Source organism: Ranitomeya imitator, chromosome 3, assembly GCF_032444005.1.
Source record: "Ranitomeya imitator isolate aRanImi1 chromosome 3, aRanImi1.pri, whole genome shotgun sequence".
NCBI lineage: Eukaryota > Metazoa > Chordata > Amphibia > Anura > Dendrobatidae > Ranitomeya > Ranitomeya imitator.
Window position 1 is genome coordinate 510,338,776 of NC_091284.1, and position 18,383 is coordinate 510,357,158.

At 39.7% G+C, this 18,383-nt stretch overlaps 1 protein-coding gene across 1 annotated transcript in view; it reads left to right on the plus strand.

Annotated features, from left to right (window-relative positions):
- The window catches only part of EGFL6 (EGF like domain multiple 6), a 149,242-nt gene that overhangs the window by 110,342 nt on the left and 20,517 nt on the right, over window positions 1-18,383 (plus strand). Inside the window, exons 5-8 of the mRNA XM_069757671.1 lie at window positions 1,646-1,765; window positions 4,863-4,997; window positions 7,800-7,922; window positions 13,779-14,114. Of these exons, the coding sequence (XP_069613772.1) occupies window positions 1,646-1,765; window positions 4,863-4,997; window positions 7,800-7,922; window positions 13,779-14,114 (714 nt within the window). The remainder of the gene's footprint in view (window positions 1-1,645; window positions 1,766-4,862; window positions 4,998-7,799; window positions 7,923-13,778; window positions 14,115-18,383) is intronic.

An 18,383-nucleotide genomic window follows, 5' to 3' on the forward strand; every position in this document is an offset into this window, starting at 1 on the left:
TTCTCAAAAGGGAACAGACAACAAAACGTCCCGGTGCATTCTGCTTCATCCGCCATGCTCCTCCCAAATGTGCATTAGTAGAAAACAGAGGACAACTTGAAGAAATATGACTGCAGAATTAGACTATGTAGTTTGCTTATTGTCTGTCACTAAAGAGACACATTGCCTGCATAGGAGCTGTAGAAGCAACAATGGGATATCTTCTAATTAAAATCGGTTGCAAAAATGGCTAATTTTTCATTTTAGAGGCATTGGGACAATAAAAAGTGGTTGTGTACCTGGTCAAAGCCATTAGCTACATGTCATATATTTACTTAAAAGGAACTTATCATGTAAAATTACGTTAACCCCATATCTGCAGGTTAATAATCTGCAGGTTCTTAGCGTGATGAACCTGCCCGGTACCTGCAATGAGAACCCCGCTGCCGGGATGAAATGAACTTTATTTCTACTGGAAGCATTCGTCTTTCAGTCATAAGGGTTGGCCGGTTTCAGATTCAGTCATTGCTCCGCGTATAGAGAGCGGCAGCTGTAACCGTGCCCTCAGCACTGACTGACAGCCGGCTCTAATGCTGAGCTGATGTCAGTCAGTGCTGGGGCGCAGTTACATTCACCACTCTATATAATGAGAGGTGACTGAAACCGTCCAGGCGGAACGATGCCAGGAGGAATAAAGTTCGTTTCCTCCCGTCAGCGGGGTTCTAAGTGCTGATGCCAGCCAGGTTCAAAACACTAGTAACCTGCAGATTAACCCCATATCTGCAAGTTAATAGCATTATTTTACATGACAGATTCCCTTTAATCCTATATGTACATTGCTGCAGATATTTCATAACAGATCTATAGTTCATAGATCAAAAACATAACCAGTAAAACTTACCTCATGCCCCTTCAACTCCCGAGATTGGTCTTTGTTCACATGGCTGAAATGGTGACATCATGACTACAGCATGTGACCCCTGCAGCAGATCACTAGGCCCAGAAGATTTGCGCCCATTGGTCATATGCTGAAGTTGTGACGTTACTTCTGCAGACATGTGAACAAACACCAAGCACAGGAGTCGAGGCCGTGCTGGAGAGACAGGGCAAACTTATCATCTAAAAAAACTAAAATTGAAAACCGTGTAAGCGCTAAGATTGTTTGTTGGAACCGTTCATGTAGATAAGGTGACTGTCACTATCCACTAGACATTGCGGTATAATGCATCTGTCCAGACGCTGCACGGAATCATAAGAGTGCACCTATATGGCTTATTACTATATCTCCGACACCTCCAACTCCAGACAGAGATTATTCTCTCAGATTCCGTACATGTCTGATAGCAAATACATATATATTCCATGTTCCATCTGAAATATCCCTGACACCCCAAACTTATATAAAACTCATGTAAATATATATATATATATTGATGTACATTAACAGTGAAGAATGGAGTATGGGACTGTCAAATATATTTAGCATTAAATAAAAAAAAATGTTATATGAAATTGAGCTAGACTTATACTATAAATGTTCTGTGATATTTTAGAGACTTGGTTTTGTTCTATTAAATATTTAAATGTTTCTGTATCACTAAATACAGCGTAATAAAACAAAGACATTGTCAGAACTGAAATATTGTACCATTAATCTTATTTCCAGACTCCAGGACCTGTGCGATGGCAAACTGCCAATACGGCTGTGAAGAAGCCAAGGGAGAAGTGCGATGCTTATGCCCGTCAAGTGGGCTGCAGCTGGGGCCAGATGGAAAGAATTGCATAGGTGTGCGAGCATACGTTTTTTCATTTTTCCAACTTTACCTACTCTTTTATATCAAATAACCAGGAAAAAAAGATACGTGTAGATATTGAATTTTGACGTTACATTGAAATCATTCCCTGTGATGTTTTTTTGGACCCGTACTCTATAAATTATACACAAGATGTGCTGCAGATGAATTGCTTGAGGGGGATCCTCACTACTGACATTTCCTAGGCAGGAAACCTATTAGATAATGTGAGATTTTACAAGATATCTTATAAGATTATATATCTCTGAGGCAATTATAGAAGAGACACCCAGCTGTGTTCTTCATATTTAGATCGCTATCGATATGCTGGTTCTGCTCAAGAAACCAGTGATACAGTGGGGAAAATAAGTATTGGATACACTGCCGATTTTGCAAGTTTTCCCACCTACAAAGAATAGACAGTTCTGTAATTTTTATCGTAGGTACACTTCAACTGTGAGAGACAAAATCTAAAAAAATCCTGAAAATTACATTGTATGATTTTTACATAATTAATTTGCATTTTATTGCATGAAATAAGTATTCGATACAATAGAAAAACATAACTTAATATTTGGTACAGAAACCTATGTTTGCAATTACAGAGGTCAGACGTTTCCTGTAGTTCTTCACCAAGTTTGCACAAACTGCAGCAGGGATTTTGGCCCACTCCTCCATACAGATCTTTTTCAGATCTTTCAGGTTACGGGGCTGTCGCTGGGCAACATTGAGTTTCAGCACCCTCCAAAAATGTTCTATTGGTTTCAGATTTGAAGACTGGCTAGGCCACTCCAGGACCTTGAAATGCTTCCTGTGGAGCCACTCCTTAGTTGCCCTGGCTGTGTGTTTCCGGACATTGTCATGCTGGAAAACTCAGCGACGACCCATCATCAATGCTCTTACTGAGGGAAGGAGGTTGTTGGCTGAAATCTGCGATACATGACTCTATCCATCCTCCCATCAATACGGTGCAATCGTCATGTCCCCTTTGCAGAAAAGCACTCCCAAAGTATATTTCCACCACCATGCTTCACGGTTGAGATGGTGTTATTGGGGTTGTACTCATCCTTCTTCCTCCAAACATGTTTCTTCCATTTTCTAAAAATTGCACCAACAGTTATTGCCTTCTCACCATACTCTATTATCCTGTAGCCCATCACAGCCTTGTGCATGTCTACAATTTTGTCCTGGTGTCCTTAGACATCTCTTTGGTCTTAGCCATGGTGGAGAGGTTGGAGTGTGATTGATTGTGTGGACAGGTGTCTTTTATATACAGGTAGCAAGTTCAAACAGGTGCAATTAATACAGGTAATGAGTGCAGAGTAGGAGGCTTTTTAAAGAAAAACTAACAGGTCTGTGAGAACCAGAATTCTTGCTGCTTGGTAGGTGATCAAATACTTGTTTCATGCAGTAAAATGCAATTTATTTATTTAAAAATCATACAATGTGATTTTCTGGTTTTTATTTTTAGATTCTATCTCTCACAGTTGAAGCGTACGTGCGATAAAAATTAAGACTTCTCCATTCTATGTAAGTGAGAAAACTTGAAATATCAGCAGTGTTTCAAACACTTATTTTCCCCACTGTATCTGCACCCCAGTACAGATTTCCAACCCTCGTTGGTGGCTAATTTTTTTAAATAGCCAAGATCAATACCTATAATCAACAAGTATATAGTAAGTATATAGTACATGTACAGTAAACTGTAAAAGTTTTAGGCAGGTGTGGTAAAAATGCTGCAACGTAATGGACAATACTGTATTTTCAAGTAATCATGTTTTAAAGTGGAAATATCCATAATTTCTTTGGAACACATACAAATTCTGGCTAAATAATATTTTAGGAGTTGTCTGGTCTAAAATGAAAAGTCTGCAGTCACTCTGTGTGACTGCAGATTTATGAATCCCCCAAGAGCACGCACCGTGCACTGTGAGGATCTGCCAGTATCTGAGCTGGGAACGGCGGTGATTTATGCTTCCTGGCAGAACCCTTCTAGTGGGCGTGACCTTGTGCCATTCACTCATATGGAGCGATGCCCATCCCGTCCAGTGTGCGCAGCTGTCCAGTGGGCGCGGCCGACTAGTGGGCGTGACCTTGTGCCATTCACTCATATGGAGCGATGCCCATCCCGTCCAGTGTGTGCAGCTGTCCAGTGGGCGCGGCCGACTAGTGGGCATGGCCTTGCTCAATACAAGTATACAAGTATATAGAGAGAGGCAATGCCCACTAGTTGGGCTCTGGCTGGGATCATGCATATTGCATTCATCATCGCCATTCCCGCAGAATCCCCGCAGCACACAGTTCTTGCACTGGGGGGATTTACAAGTCTGCAGTCACACACACTGACTCCAGATTTTTCATTTTGAATCGGAAAATCCTTTATATAACCTATTCGTTAAACCGTGAAGTGGTTGACTCACATAGACATTTATGGCCTATTTATGGAACCTGTCTTCAGATTGGGGGTCCCTAATCTCCTGTTCTAAGTGGTGCTCAGCCTACAGAGATAGTAGTGGCTAGTGTGACTTGTATAGGCTGTTGATTTGCATACTGAGCTCTATGTCATTGAGAGGGTCATACAGCAGAAATGTAAGTGTCATTGATTCATGCATGGCCAATATCATGACAGTGTGCAATTTTTTTATATAGGTAGTGATATGGAAAATTAATAAAAAAGCATTATTAAAAATGTAAAAGAAAATAAAAGCCTGATTTACACATTTGTTGATTTTCTGATGACACATTAAACATTATCATTATTTCCTTATAACCAAACTCTAATTCGTTGGATAGCAGAGAGGATGGTGTTGGGTAATAGGGTATAAGCATGTTGGGGGAATTTCACAAAGAGATTTTACAGTGTATTCACTCACTAAGCGGAAATAAACTTTTCTTTGTTTGAGACCAGAGTGATAAATCAAGTAATTGTTTTCAATAAGTAATTGACAGATTTCAGTTCGCAGGAAGACAAGGTAAATTTTAGCGTATCCTCTTCATGATATCGTGGTTCAAATCTTTGCAACCTTTGATGTGAGTAGCCAATATTAAATCACCCGTGAAAATTCTTATGGAATACTGATTTCTTTCTAGATATTGATGAATGTGCCATTGGGAAAGCACTCTGCCCTTTTAACCGAAGATGCATGAATACATTTGGAAGCTATTACTGCAAATGCCAGCATGGCTTTGATTTAAAATACGTGAATAGCAGATACGACTGTGTAGGTAAGATGACAGAGGTTTAAAAGATTGACTATGTTTGGAATTTACCTCCAGGGATTTGATGTGTAATGTTTTTGGATAACTTTTCAAGGTCATGAATAATTGATTAGCTGCAATTCATGGAAATGAACTGATTCAGGGATGCAATAGTGTTTTTTTCTGTGCCAACACCACAGAAAATATGTAAATAGTGATTTGTCACTCAATGAAACCTATCACTGACTAATTATTTAAGCACAGGTGCAGAACAATTTGTGATGAGTCATGTACCTATGTTTCAATCACATGACCAGGACAGATTTTATCCAAAAGATCACAGCACTCCTCAGTTGTAGAGAAGAATCAGCATGTTCAGTCAGTCCTTCAGTCAGTGTTTCAGTCCTCCTTGACCTTCTTACAGGATGGCCAGTGTTTCAGTCCTCCCTGACCTTATTACAGAATGGCCAATGATTCAGTCCTCCCTGACCTTGTTAAAGGATGGCAAGTGCTTCAGTCCTCCTTGACCTTCTTACAGGATGGCCAGTGTTTCAGTCCTCACAGACCTTGTTACAGGATGGCCAGTGCTTCAGTCCTCCCGGACCTTGTTACAGGATGGCCAGTGTTTCAGTCCTCCCTGACCTTGTTACAGGATGGCCAGTGTTTCAGTCCTCCCGAACCTTGTTACAGGATGGCTAGTGTTTCAGTCCTCTCTGACCTCATTACAGGATGGCCAGTAGTTCATTCCTCCCAGACCTTGTTACAGGATGGCCAGTGTTTCAGTCCTCCCGGACCTTGTTACAGGATGGCCAGTGTTTCAGTCCTCCCGGACCTTGTTACAGGATGGCTAGTGTTTCAGTCCTCCCTGACCTTGTTACAGGATAGCTAGTGTTCAGTTTTCCTTGACCTTCTTACAGGATGGCAAGTGTTCCAGTCCTCCCGAACCTTGTTACAGGATGGCTAGTGTTTCAGTCCTCCCTGACCTCATTACAGGATGGCCAGTGGTTCAGTCCATTCGGACCTTGTTACAGGATGGCCAGTGTTTCAGTCCTCCCGGACCTTGTTACAGGATGGCCAGTGTTTCAGTCCTCCCTGACCTTGTTACAGGATGGCCAGTGTTTCAGTCCTCCTGGATCTTTTTACAAGTCCAACATTTCAGTCCTCAAATTATATTATTACAAATTGGCCAATGTTTCAGTCCACCTGATCCTTAATACAAGATGACCAATGACCTTGTTGCAGAATGGTCAATGTTTTGGTCCTCCTGGTCCTTGATCCCAGCCTGTTGGGAGCAGTGTGGTAAATGCTCAGTAGAGAGGCTAACAGCAAACTGATTTTATCTATGTGGGACTAAAGAACAAAAGTTTAATTTGACTATATGTAGATATTATGAAATCTATGGGAAATTAGCAAAGAAAGATTTGTAAATGTAATATCTTTGTAGTTATATAAAAAAAAATAATTTATACCCCTCTAACAGAAGCAACTAATCAAAAATTGAATCTTCAAATTTTGCTTTTCAACTTTCATTACACACTAGGTAAGGTTTATCAAAACCTAAGGAAAGGGAACAGAGGAGTAGTTGCATATAGCAACAAAACAAATGCCAGCTCTCATTTTTTAAAGGACATTTACAAGAGAATCTGTCACCTGTTTTTTGGTGCCCCATCTCATGGCAGCATGAATTAAGGAAAGAAACCTTAACCTGGGCTACTTACCGACCTTCTTACTGTAGTTTTGATGAAACACAGTTTTATTTTCTAGTGCTTAGTATTTCTCTCAATGTTGAGTTCTGTCTAAACTCCACACACCATTGATTAACAGCTTTCTGTGCACCAAAAATTAGAGAATGTATCAATTCAGCTCATTGCTATTGTTTTAGAGCGAAGTATCCCAGAAAACTTCCAGGGTAGACTGTCTGTGGCCTGGGTGTGGTGCATGCAGTCTGCACTGGTCAGGCTTCCAGGTCAAATAGCTCTCAATGGTCCACAGGGGATGTTCTCCAGCACCAAAGGAAGGTAGTGAAAACTTAACATTTAATCATATAGAATAAAAAAAAATGGCAGAATGTGCACTTAATAAAAACCCATAAGACTTATGTGCTATAGGGAAGAAAACGCCTTAATCAGAGTTAACAGCTTGGTGTTGGGTGCCTCCTTAAATAGTATATGTTGTAGGTGGGATCGACAAAGCACATGGATCCACCCATGTACGTGTGTTCTGTAAGCGTACATATAAATAGGCATGAAAAACAGAAGGGGTAAGATATAGTGAATTATAAACAAGAAAGCAAATAAAAATGTATAAGATCTGTTCTGTAATTGAGACCATTGGGTGAATGAATATTCAGTAAGAATCCAAAAAGCCGCTCATGATTGAAAAGACTATTGTCACTAGTCTTGATAAGTATCCCCCAATCTTTTCAAATAGACTATATTAATAGCCTGTATACATGTTCTGCACTCCGTCCATTGTTCACCATCACAGTTGCATATATTTTGTGGCACCTGGTACCAAGCCACTGTGAAGTGTACAGAGCTGTGCCTGGTAAGCAATGAAGGAAGCGTGGAACTCATAAGTGTGTCGTGGCCCCCCAATCAGCAGAGAGGTAAGGTTATAGGAGTTGAACAGCCACCAAACTAATTTGAATGGTATATCCTAAGGACACATTATCGATATCTCAGTATTGGAAAACCCCTTCAATTGGCCGTTTGTCACACCTCTGGAATCAAAGCTTTTCTTGATAATAAATGTCTTATTGCCGATTGCTAATGACTTTTCTCTATGTGTTTAATGAAATAAAGAACAGAAGTGGCTTTTTATTGGCAGATGTAAATGAGTGCCTGGTGAGCAGTCATAAGTGCAGCCCTCACAGCGATTGCCTCAACACTCCAGGGTCCTATAAGTGTAGATGTAAGCAAGGATACAAGGGGAGTGGATATGTCTGTGCAGGTAAGATCACAAATTATTGATCATAGTATAGTAGAACATAGTTGTCAGCAGCATGATCTATGGTTTCTATTTAATAAACATCTAAAATTACATTTTCTAAATGTGATAATTTACACTGAATATTCGGCACCAAAATCTGTAGAAAATCTGCCAAATTTCCTGCCATATATGAATACAGCTTTATGTTTGAGCACATGGCATTCTTTTCAGGCAAATTCAACCTAGAACCCGCCTAGCAAAAAAGTGCTAAAAAACACCAAAAATAATGAACATATGTACAGTAATGTCAAACATATTAAAAAAGTGTTTAAAAGGAAAGTGTGAAAGAAAAATAAACTAAATAAATTAATGCAAATGGATATATATGGGCATTAGTGATGAGCGAACGTGCTTGGATAAGGTGTTATCCGCACATACCCGGGTGCTAACCGAGTGACTTCTGTGCGCTTGAAACATATGTTGGCGTCCCTACGGCTGCATGTCTCGCGACTGTTAGACAGCAGCAACACATGCGGATATTGTCTGCTTGTTTGGCAATCACTGCATGTGTGACGCCTGTCACAGCCGCGAAACATGCAGCCATGGAGATGCCAACATATTTTTCGAAGACACTTGGTTAGCACACTAGAATGTGCGGATAACACCTTATCTGAGCACGTTCGCGCATCACCAATGGGCATTAACAGTTGATGAAGGGGATGTTTTCAGATATGTACTACTTTGTCACAAGTAGCGGGGGATAGGTCTGGGTCAGAGGCAAGATTGTCTTGCGCAGGCGTGTACTATGGAGGACAGAGAATGAACTTCAATCCAATATTGCGGCCAGCATGCAGCCAGCGGGTAAGGAAAGGGTGAGTCAAACACCTGAAAACTCCGCCCATATGACCAAAAACCGGTCCCGCCAAATTCAGGTGACAGGTTCCCTTTAAGCATATATTTATGGTGAACATTCCCAAGCATTCATCCAGATCTATCCCCATTTTTTAACTTTCCTTAAAATACTCTTCTATAATAATAATTTTTATTTATATAGCGCCAACATATTCCGCAGCGCTTTACAAATTATAGAGGGGACTTGTACATACAATAGACATTAACTACAAATATAAGCAGCATTATGAGAAGTCTGATGTCAGCACTGTATTATGTATTATATAAGGTTATGATGACTGAATGCAGAAGAAACGACTAATGGCCCCTATGAAGACTATGTCATAACTCCACTTTAGAGTAGATAATTGTTCAGTAAATGGTGATGAAAAATGTAAAATTTTCTTTTTTTCTTGACAATTAAAAGCTTTAAAAGCCTTGACAGCCCCTCTGTAGATTTTGAGAATAATTTTTTTTATGTAGCAAAGGCTTATAAATCTGAGCACTTATGTAAAAGTGTTTAGGAATTAAATATGGGCTGAAAGCTTATTAAGTGGAGAAAGGTAATACAATAGCATATGCATCTTTATAAATCTTCTGACATTTTATGGAGACATTTTCCAAGAATGAGGGAGCGGCTGTGCTCTAGACCATGAAAATTATATTGGTTATTGGAAAACTCACTGACAAATTGAGACATTAGGGGGTATTTATTTAGGTTCATATTTGCATTAGATGCTGTTAGGTGCCTCCCTCATAGATCCTGGCACAAAAAACACGACACGCATAACTATTTTGCTAAAATTATGGACAATATGAAGCCCAATGGACAAAATTAGTTTTTGGTTCCGTTGGGTACCAATGGTGTCCCCCGTGTGATGGATCCAGAACTGCCATTACTTTTGTTGTTCTCCTACTAAATCATCATAGTAAACTTAGCCTGCAGCTAAGCTACATAAACGTGTCCAGCACCATATGTGTCAAGTTAGAAAGCACAAAATGCATGATGAAATCTATTGTGGTTTTTGGCACTGACTACCATATATTCATGGAAGGTTCCCATACAAATTGTATTTATGTTTTTCTATATTACACACAAATACATCAAATTGTTGGAAAAGATCATTCACAACGCATCCAGAATCGCAATCTTCAATGACCTAGTGTAACTCCCACGGTAATATAGGCAACAAGAGTCATCTAAGTTTACTGAGAAATGCTTGAACTTAACATAGTCCCTCTTGGTGTATGAATCCTGTTGTCTAGAAGCTGAAGTGATATATTGCAATATTCAGCCAATTCATGTGGAATAAGAGTCTCATCCAAGGTGACAAGGTTCTGATGAAGTTCGTTCCTTGAAACTTATGTTGCCTGTGAGAACTACATTTGAACTTATATAAAATATTATGAGGTTTCTTTAACTACATTGAATTAGACTCCACATAAATACACAATAATAAAACGTGCGTTGGTCACAACCTATTACTGGCTATGGCTGTGTCTTATAGTCACTGTACTGAAAAGGAAATACTGAGACCAGTATCTCTGTTTAGCCTTTGCTGGTAGCCCGTAAACTCACCACTAAACTCAGCAACAATCTGGATGCTTTTTTTTTTTTTTTTAAATCAGAACTGGAAAATTCCTTTGCTTCTTTAGGCCCCATTCACGTGTCCTTTTTTGTGTCCATATTCAGTCTGTTTTTAGGGACTGCAAATATGGACACACACACTTATTGTATTCAGTAGTGGTGTGCACATGTCAGGTTTTGCACAAAGAAGATTTGTACGTGTGAAAGACCGGCAGACATGTCAGTTTTTTGTACTCAGCACGGAGAAAATGCGTGCCGCACACATGTAGTTTGGTAAATTTCAGTCTGGCTTTTTATGATTTTTTTCAACAATGGTGTCCTCCTTGGTCGTGTCCCATGAAGTCCAATTTGGCTCATACAACGACGGATGGTGCGATCTGACACTGATGTTTCTTGAGCATGAAGTTCACCTTTAATCTGTTTAGAAGTTTTTCTGGGCTCTTTTGTTACCATTCGTATTATCCGTCTCTTTGATTTGTCATCAATTTTCCTCCTGCGGCCACATCCACGGAGGTTGGCTGTAGTCCCAGAGATCTTAATATTCTGAATATTATGTGCAACTGTAGTCACAGGAACATCAAGCTGCTTGGAGATGGTCTTATAACTTTTCCCTTTAACATGTTTGTCTATAATTTTCTTTCTAATCTCCTGAGACAACTCTTTCCTTTGATTCCTTTGGTCTATATTGAGTGTGATAAACACCATGTCCCCAACAGCACAGTGAGTATCTGTAGCCCTATATACAGGCCACTCACTGATTCCAAGATTGTAGACACCTGTGATGCTAGTTAGTGGACACACCTTGATTTACCATGTCCTCTTTGTCACATTATTTTCAGGGATACCATCATTTTTGTCCAGACCTATTTCATATTTCATGAGTTTTATTTTATTTTATTTTTTAATTCTGTGGAGGCATGGTTGAAAAGCAATGTCTGACTTTCATTTGTTCATTTTCATAGATCTTTTATTTATTATCACTTTTTGTCAGATTCAAGTTATTTCTGTGACCATTGTGGGTTTTTCTGACATTAAACGAGGGGTACCAACAATTTTGACCACATATGTACATCTGCCAGTGCCAGTCATATTACAGCTCCCAGTGCCGGACATATTACACCTGCCAGTGTCAGTCATATTACAGCTGCCAGTGCCCCGGACATATTACAGCTGCCAGTGCCGGACAAATTACAGCTGCCAGTGCCAGGCGGCGCTCAAAGCAATCTGGCTATGACAGTGGCATTTAACAGGTTAACAGTTGCGGGTGGATCACGATTCCACCCGTGGCTGTTAGAGGCACATGTCAGCTATTCAAAACAGCTGACTTGTGCCAGGAAAGATGTGGACTGAGCTCCAGAGCCCGCATCAAAGGGAGGGAACCGACATGCGCTGTACATGCATCTTTGACATCATTCTTACATAGGAAGATTTGTATTTTCTCATTTGGATTTATACAGTATTATTTGAGAAATATGAATATATTCAACATAAACAGTATATATTGTAATAGAAATATTTCATTCAGTGCCCAGGGATTAACATGTGGCCTTCAGACTCATTAGTAAAATATTTTTCAAGAGAGGAGGTTACTATTATTCTGCTCCATGATTTTATGGTTCGCTTCACTGGCCTATTATGTATTTAGCTCCAATATTTATTTGCTTAGTAGTACATTTATTATACGCTTCATCATGTATGTAGAATTATGCATTGCACACATTTTTATCACAAAAATCAATATAAATGAGAACATATGTTGAAATTGACTATTAGGGCCAGCGATTTGGCAGTGATCAGACATTCTTGCCCTCAATGTTAATGTGTGGTATGTTTAATTAACTTACATATAAACATACAGGAGCCCTGTGAAAAATGTATATCCTACCAAAATAAGAGTGATCAAAGACTTTGTTCATACTGGAAAGTGTATGGTGATCTTTTAATTAATATAACCAGAATATAAAATTCAGAGTATTTATAAGAATATATGTAGAATAACTATCTACATAAATCATAAAACGCCATGTTCAGTAGGGGGGCTTTTAGAAACATTGCTCAATAGCTCAACATTCGACATCTGCTGACCCACTGAGCTCACTAATTGGCTGCAGCGGTCATGTGAGCTGTCGATGTGACAGCACTGCTGGGGTGAAAACCCTGAAACTGAAGCAGGACACCGGAAAAGTGAGTATTTTCTGTTTTTTTTTTTATTTTACATTACGTTTGGGGTGAAGAGCCCCTTTAAAGGTATATTCATTTTTAAACTCTTTTCTGCCTATAGATTTGTGCTAGCTAAAAATAATAAACTCACCTTTCTCATACTCCAGTGCTGCTGCTGCGTCGCTGGTTAGTTAATTGTTTACAGGGAGCAGTGGTAGTCATACCTACAGCACACATCACCACTGCAGCCAATCACAGGGCTCGGCGGATCCGCTAAGGCCAGTGATTTTCTGGTGAGTTGTCCGCTGTAGACTTAAAAAGAATGATTTTTTGGAAAGTCAATGCTGCAGCAGGAAGAGGTAAGTAATTCATTATTTTAAAGTCTGTGGGCAGAAGAAAGTTAAAATGGAAAACCTATTTTTCACATTATTAGCTATATACTTTCCCACTAAATATACAAACATGCATAAAGGGGTTTTTCCACTTCTAGAAAAGTGGACCCCCAAAATTGCCTGTCTTGTATAACAACAAAATCAGATGGTAGAAGTGTTTTTTAAATATCTTGATTGCATCATATTTCATTTATTTTCCATGCATAATAATATTTATTAATTGGAAAAATAAAAAATTTTGCCTAATTTGATTTTTTTTGTATTGCGTTTTCCTGAGGTGCAATGTTAGGTTATGTAGCACAAAAAGTCAACCACAAAACCAAACCTAAAGCACAATATCTTCTTTATTCCAAAACCCAACAATTTAATAAATGGCAGGTAACAAAAATCTTCTGCAAAGAAAAATAAGACTGACAAAAAAAGTCACTATTAATACGGCTGCCGTCACACTATCAGTATTTGGTCAGTATTTTACCTCAGTATTTGTAAGCCAAAACCAGGAGGAGTGGGTGATAAATACAGAAGTGGTGCATATGTTTCTATTATACTTTTCCTCTAATTGTTCCACTCCTGGTTTTGGCTTACAGATAATGATGTAAAATACTGACCAAATAATGACTGTGTGACGGCAGCCTACAAGTGGGCCATTAAATAAATGTTTATTTTTGTAATTGATGTGCAGCAAAAATTGGCTAGAACGAGACAAGCCTTATTATTAAACTATGGGCAGAAATCTACATTGAAGCAATGAGTAAGAGAAAAATAAAGATATATTCATTATGTTTAATAAATCCTCATATCTGCCAATTTATCAATATATTAATCGAATGAATTGTTTGCCTTCAGTTATTCCAGACAAGCCTGTGAAAGAAAACCCCAAAATCGTTGGAAGTGCAAAAGACACAATCAAGAAACTCTTGGCTTATAAGAACAGTCTAAAGAGGAATGAAGATAAAAAGAATTTAATACCTGAACCCGCAATAACTCCATCACCTAAAACACGCCTGCAGCCATTTGACTATGTGGATGGCATCTACATTGGTGGTACTTATAATGAGGAAGTTGAACAAAAATTTGAAGAAGGTGACGAGAATGAAGAGGAGGAAGGGGAGGATGAGGATCCGGATGATGACTATGACAATGGAATTGGACAAGAGAAGATACTGAGGGGCGATGTATTTGGTATGTATTAGCATGGATATTTTAATAATCTACACACAATGGGGCATTGTTTTCAGTAATGTCTAAATGGGCATTTACAGTGTAAAGGTACCGTCACACTCAGCGACGCTGCAGCGATATAGACAACGAGCCGATCGCTGGAGCGTCGCTGTTTAGGTCGCTGTAGAGACGTCAAACACAGCAACACCAGAACGACGCAGGAGCGATCCAGTGACGTAACGGCGACTCACTTATCGTTCTCGCTGGTCGTTAGCTCCATGTAAAATCATTGCAGGCATCGTTGCTTTTGCTGTCAAACACGACGATACACGCCGACCTGACGACCAAATAAAGTTCTGGACTTCTAGCTCCGACCAGCGATGGCACAGCGGGATCCAGATCGCTGCTGCGTGTCAAACACAACGAGATCGCTATCCAGGACGCTGCAACGTTACGGATCGTTGTCGTTCTCGTTGTAAAGTTGCTGAGTGTGAAGGTACCTTAAGAAAAACATGTAAACAGGCTAACAATCACTGGGTGAAATGAGGAGGTGCATTATCCTTTGTAAACAGGACTCGTACTACCGAGAACAATGGTTAACTATGGGCTCTAATATAGATCGCTCAGTGTGCATACAGTGGGAGAAATAAGTATTTGATCCCTTGCTGATTTTGTAAGTTTGCCCACTGACAAAGACATGAACAGTCTATAATTTTAAGGGTAGGTTAATTTTAACATTGAGAGATAGAATATCAAAAATAAAATCCTGAAAATCACATTGTATAAATTATATATCTCCCAAGATCTCAATTGCCACCTCATACCTCGCTCCACCCCCACTGCCCCCTAGGTAAGCTACCACAAAAGTAGATTTATAACGTGCACCATTTTATTAAAAAAAGCCTTAATTTCTTATTTTCCTCCCCTAAATTTGTGGTGCGTCTTATAAACTGGCGTGTCTCACAATTTGCAAAATAGGATATATAGTTTAGGTTAATCAAAATAGCTATGGATACTGTTTAGATTGGCACAGATCATCAACATGTTTTTGCTCTTTTTTTTACTTGAATTGAATTTTATTTTTTACTTAGCTTTGTATGTATTTCTAATGTAAAATGTTCCTAATAAGGATATAAAACTTTTCTGAGAAATATTCATTCTTTTAAATCTACAGATCACTTGACTACTACACATGAGCAAATCTTTTGAAATTAGAATTCACCAGATTCACTGAATTTTCCCAGGAATCAAATTAAAAATACTCCAATTCCATAATAAATGTATGACACTATTCTTTTTTCCTCCCTAATCAGCTTTACTGCTGGGCTGTCACACACCATATGTACAAGTTCTTGAGAGATATATGGCTTTCTCTCTGTATCTTTTTTGCTAAACTGTGATCTGTGACGTCCACTCAATATCCAGATTCACCCCAAAATGTCTTCTGCATTCACTGCTTTTGCTTTTATACAGGCTACTAGATGGTGGCCCGATTCTAACGCATCAGGTATTCTAGAATATGCATGTCCACGTAGTACATTGCACAGCCCACATAGTATATTGCCCAGCCACGTAGTATATTGCCCAGTCACGTAGTATATTGCCCAGTCACGTAGTATATTGCCCAGCCACGTAGTATATTGCCCAGTCACGTACTATATTGCCCAGCCCGCGTAGTATATTGCACAGCCCGCATAGTATATTGCACCGCCCGCATAGTATATTGCCCAGCCACGTAATATATTGCTCAGCCCACGTAGTATATTGCCCAGCCCACATAGTATATTGCCCAGCCCGCGTAGCATATTGCCCAGCGCGCGTAGTACATTGCCCAGCCCGCGTAGTACATTGCCCAGCCCGCGTAGTATATTGCACAGCCCACGTAGTATATAGCAATGTGGGCATCATATCCCTATTAAAAAAAGAATTTAAATAAAAAATAGTTATATACTCACCTTCCGTTGGCCCCTGGATCCAGGAAGCGTTTACCGACGCTCCTCGCGTGCTCCGGTCTCAAGAGTGCATTGCGGTCTCGCGAGATGATGACGTAATGGTCTCGCGAGACCGCTACATCATCATCTCGCAAGATCGCAATGCATAGACCGGTCACCGGAGCGTCGCGAGGAGCCAGAAAGGCACCGGAAGGTAAGTATATGATGATTTTTTATTTATTTTTTATTATTTTTAACATTAGATCTTTTTACTATTGATGCTGCATACGCAGGGTAATAGCAGAATTAATGGAGTGTGTTACACCGCGGCATAATGCAGTCCATTAGTGCTGCCATTAACCTTGTGTGAGCGCTGAATGGAGGGGAGTACAGAGCGGGCACTGACTGCGGGGAGGAAGGAGCGGCCATGTTGCTGCCAGACTGTGCCCGTCGCTGATTGGTCGTGGCAATGGTTGTGGGCGTTTTGCCACGACCAATCAGCGACTTGGATTCCATGACAGACAGAGGCCGCGACCAATGAATATCCATGACAGACAGACAGAAAGACGTAAGTGACCCTTAGACAGTTATATAGTAGATGATAGTCCCTCCTGATTGGCAGTGCTACACCATGTAACTTGATAGCGGTAATACATTATGGGGAAGCCTGTCTGAGGTCCTGTGATGTTTTTATGGTTGATGCAATCTTCTACAATGTTAAAAATGGCAGAGTCTATTTTAGATGAGTCAAAAGTGAATTGCATATTGTTCAAATTCGCTGAGTCCAACGAATTTCTACAAATTTGGCATCGTTATCCAAAAAGTATCGTTTCTCCTTGCGGAGATCGACAAATTGTCTCTGAAGAGACAATTTGTACAAATTTGGCACAAATTTGCATCACATGAAATTGTTTAGCTCTATTGACCATGAAGTCACACAGTAGTATTGCTCTACCTCTATTTGAGCACTCTGTAAGATAATTAATAATGAGGGAGCTATGGTTCATCTTTAGGGTATGTTTCCACGTGGCATATTTGCTGCAGAATGCACGCTGCGATGTTCCAGCATAGTGGATGGAATTTTACGAAATCCCATATCCATTATGCGTACAAAGACGCAAGTTGCAAACCTTTAGAGACCTTTATAGTCTCCGCAAGATAAATAGCACCATTCTATGTATAGGATGCGGTGATTCCGCATGTGTTCATTGAACACATGCAGAATCACCGCGCATGCAAAAGCCGTCAGCGCATTGGACTGGGCGGGTGTCCGCAGCGTCCAAAGCGCTGCCATTCTGGACTGTGGAAACATAGCCTTAAGGTGCACATTATTTTCACATTGCCTAATGTAGCTTTTCACGTTATCCAGTGTCACAAGTTAACTCTTCATGGATGTATAGAATAGAAATTCCAGGATGAAGGATCATCCTACACTACTAGTTAAAAGCTGGGTCACTTTGAGATATACTGTATATTCCTAGCGTGTAGTTAACGAGGTGGAATGATCATTAGTAGCCTTCTGCTTATTGGTCTTTTTAGTTTAGCTTATTCCTAAGAACTTTTATTGCTGCTCACTTGGGACAGTTTGTTCATGTGTGGGATTTTCATCCGATTTTATAAACAAAGTCAAAGTACTCTGAAACTAACACATGACACGAATAGAGATTTACAAAGTGCTTTCCTTCAACAGCATAAATTCTATCAGTTTCATCTAAGCTGTTGATCTCTCCATTGTGGAACATTTTTTGCATGGATACATTACTAAATGACTTTTCAGCATGGGAGACATATTTTATTAATGTCTTATGTGCTCATTATAGTCTTAAAGTATAAGAATTCTGGAATTCTCTGCAAAATGGTTTCTATTAACTTAATGGGCACCACATGTAGTATCTGTAAGAAAGTTGACAATTTTTTCTGGCGTACGTAGCAATATGTTTTGCAGAGAAATACAATCCCTGGAGCTGTGCATTGATACCTAGGTATGTTTTTACTGTGTTACAAAGAAACAGCTACCTTGAAAATACAAGACTTATAAGATTTTACTTTATGGAAAGCAATACTGCAAGCAGCCCTTGAAATGATGCTGTGACATTGCAGTACGACACAGTCCAGACTATTTTTTTTTAAAGAGGTCATCCAGGATTTGAAAATAAATCTGCATTTTTCCTCAGTATCAGCACCACCCTTGTGCTTTGGCTTTATCTCATATTGCTGCTAATTCCCATTCCAGTTAATGAGGTTGAGCTGCAATACCAGGTATATAAACGTAAGGATGAATGACCTCGGGGAGATCAAAACAGCCAACACCGCGGAGACGCCATCACGTGTTTCTCAACGCAGTGATCCAGAACACTGC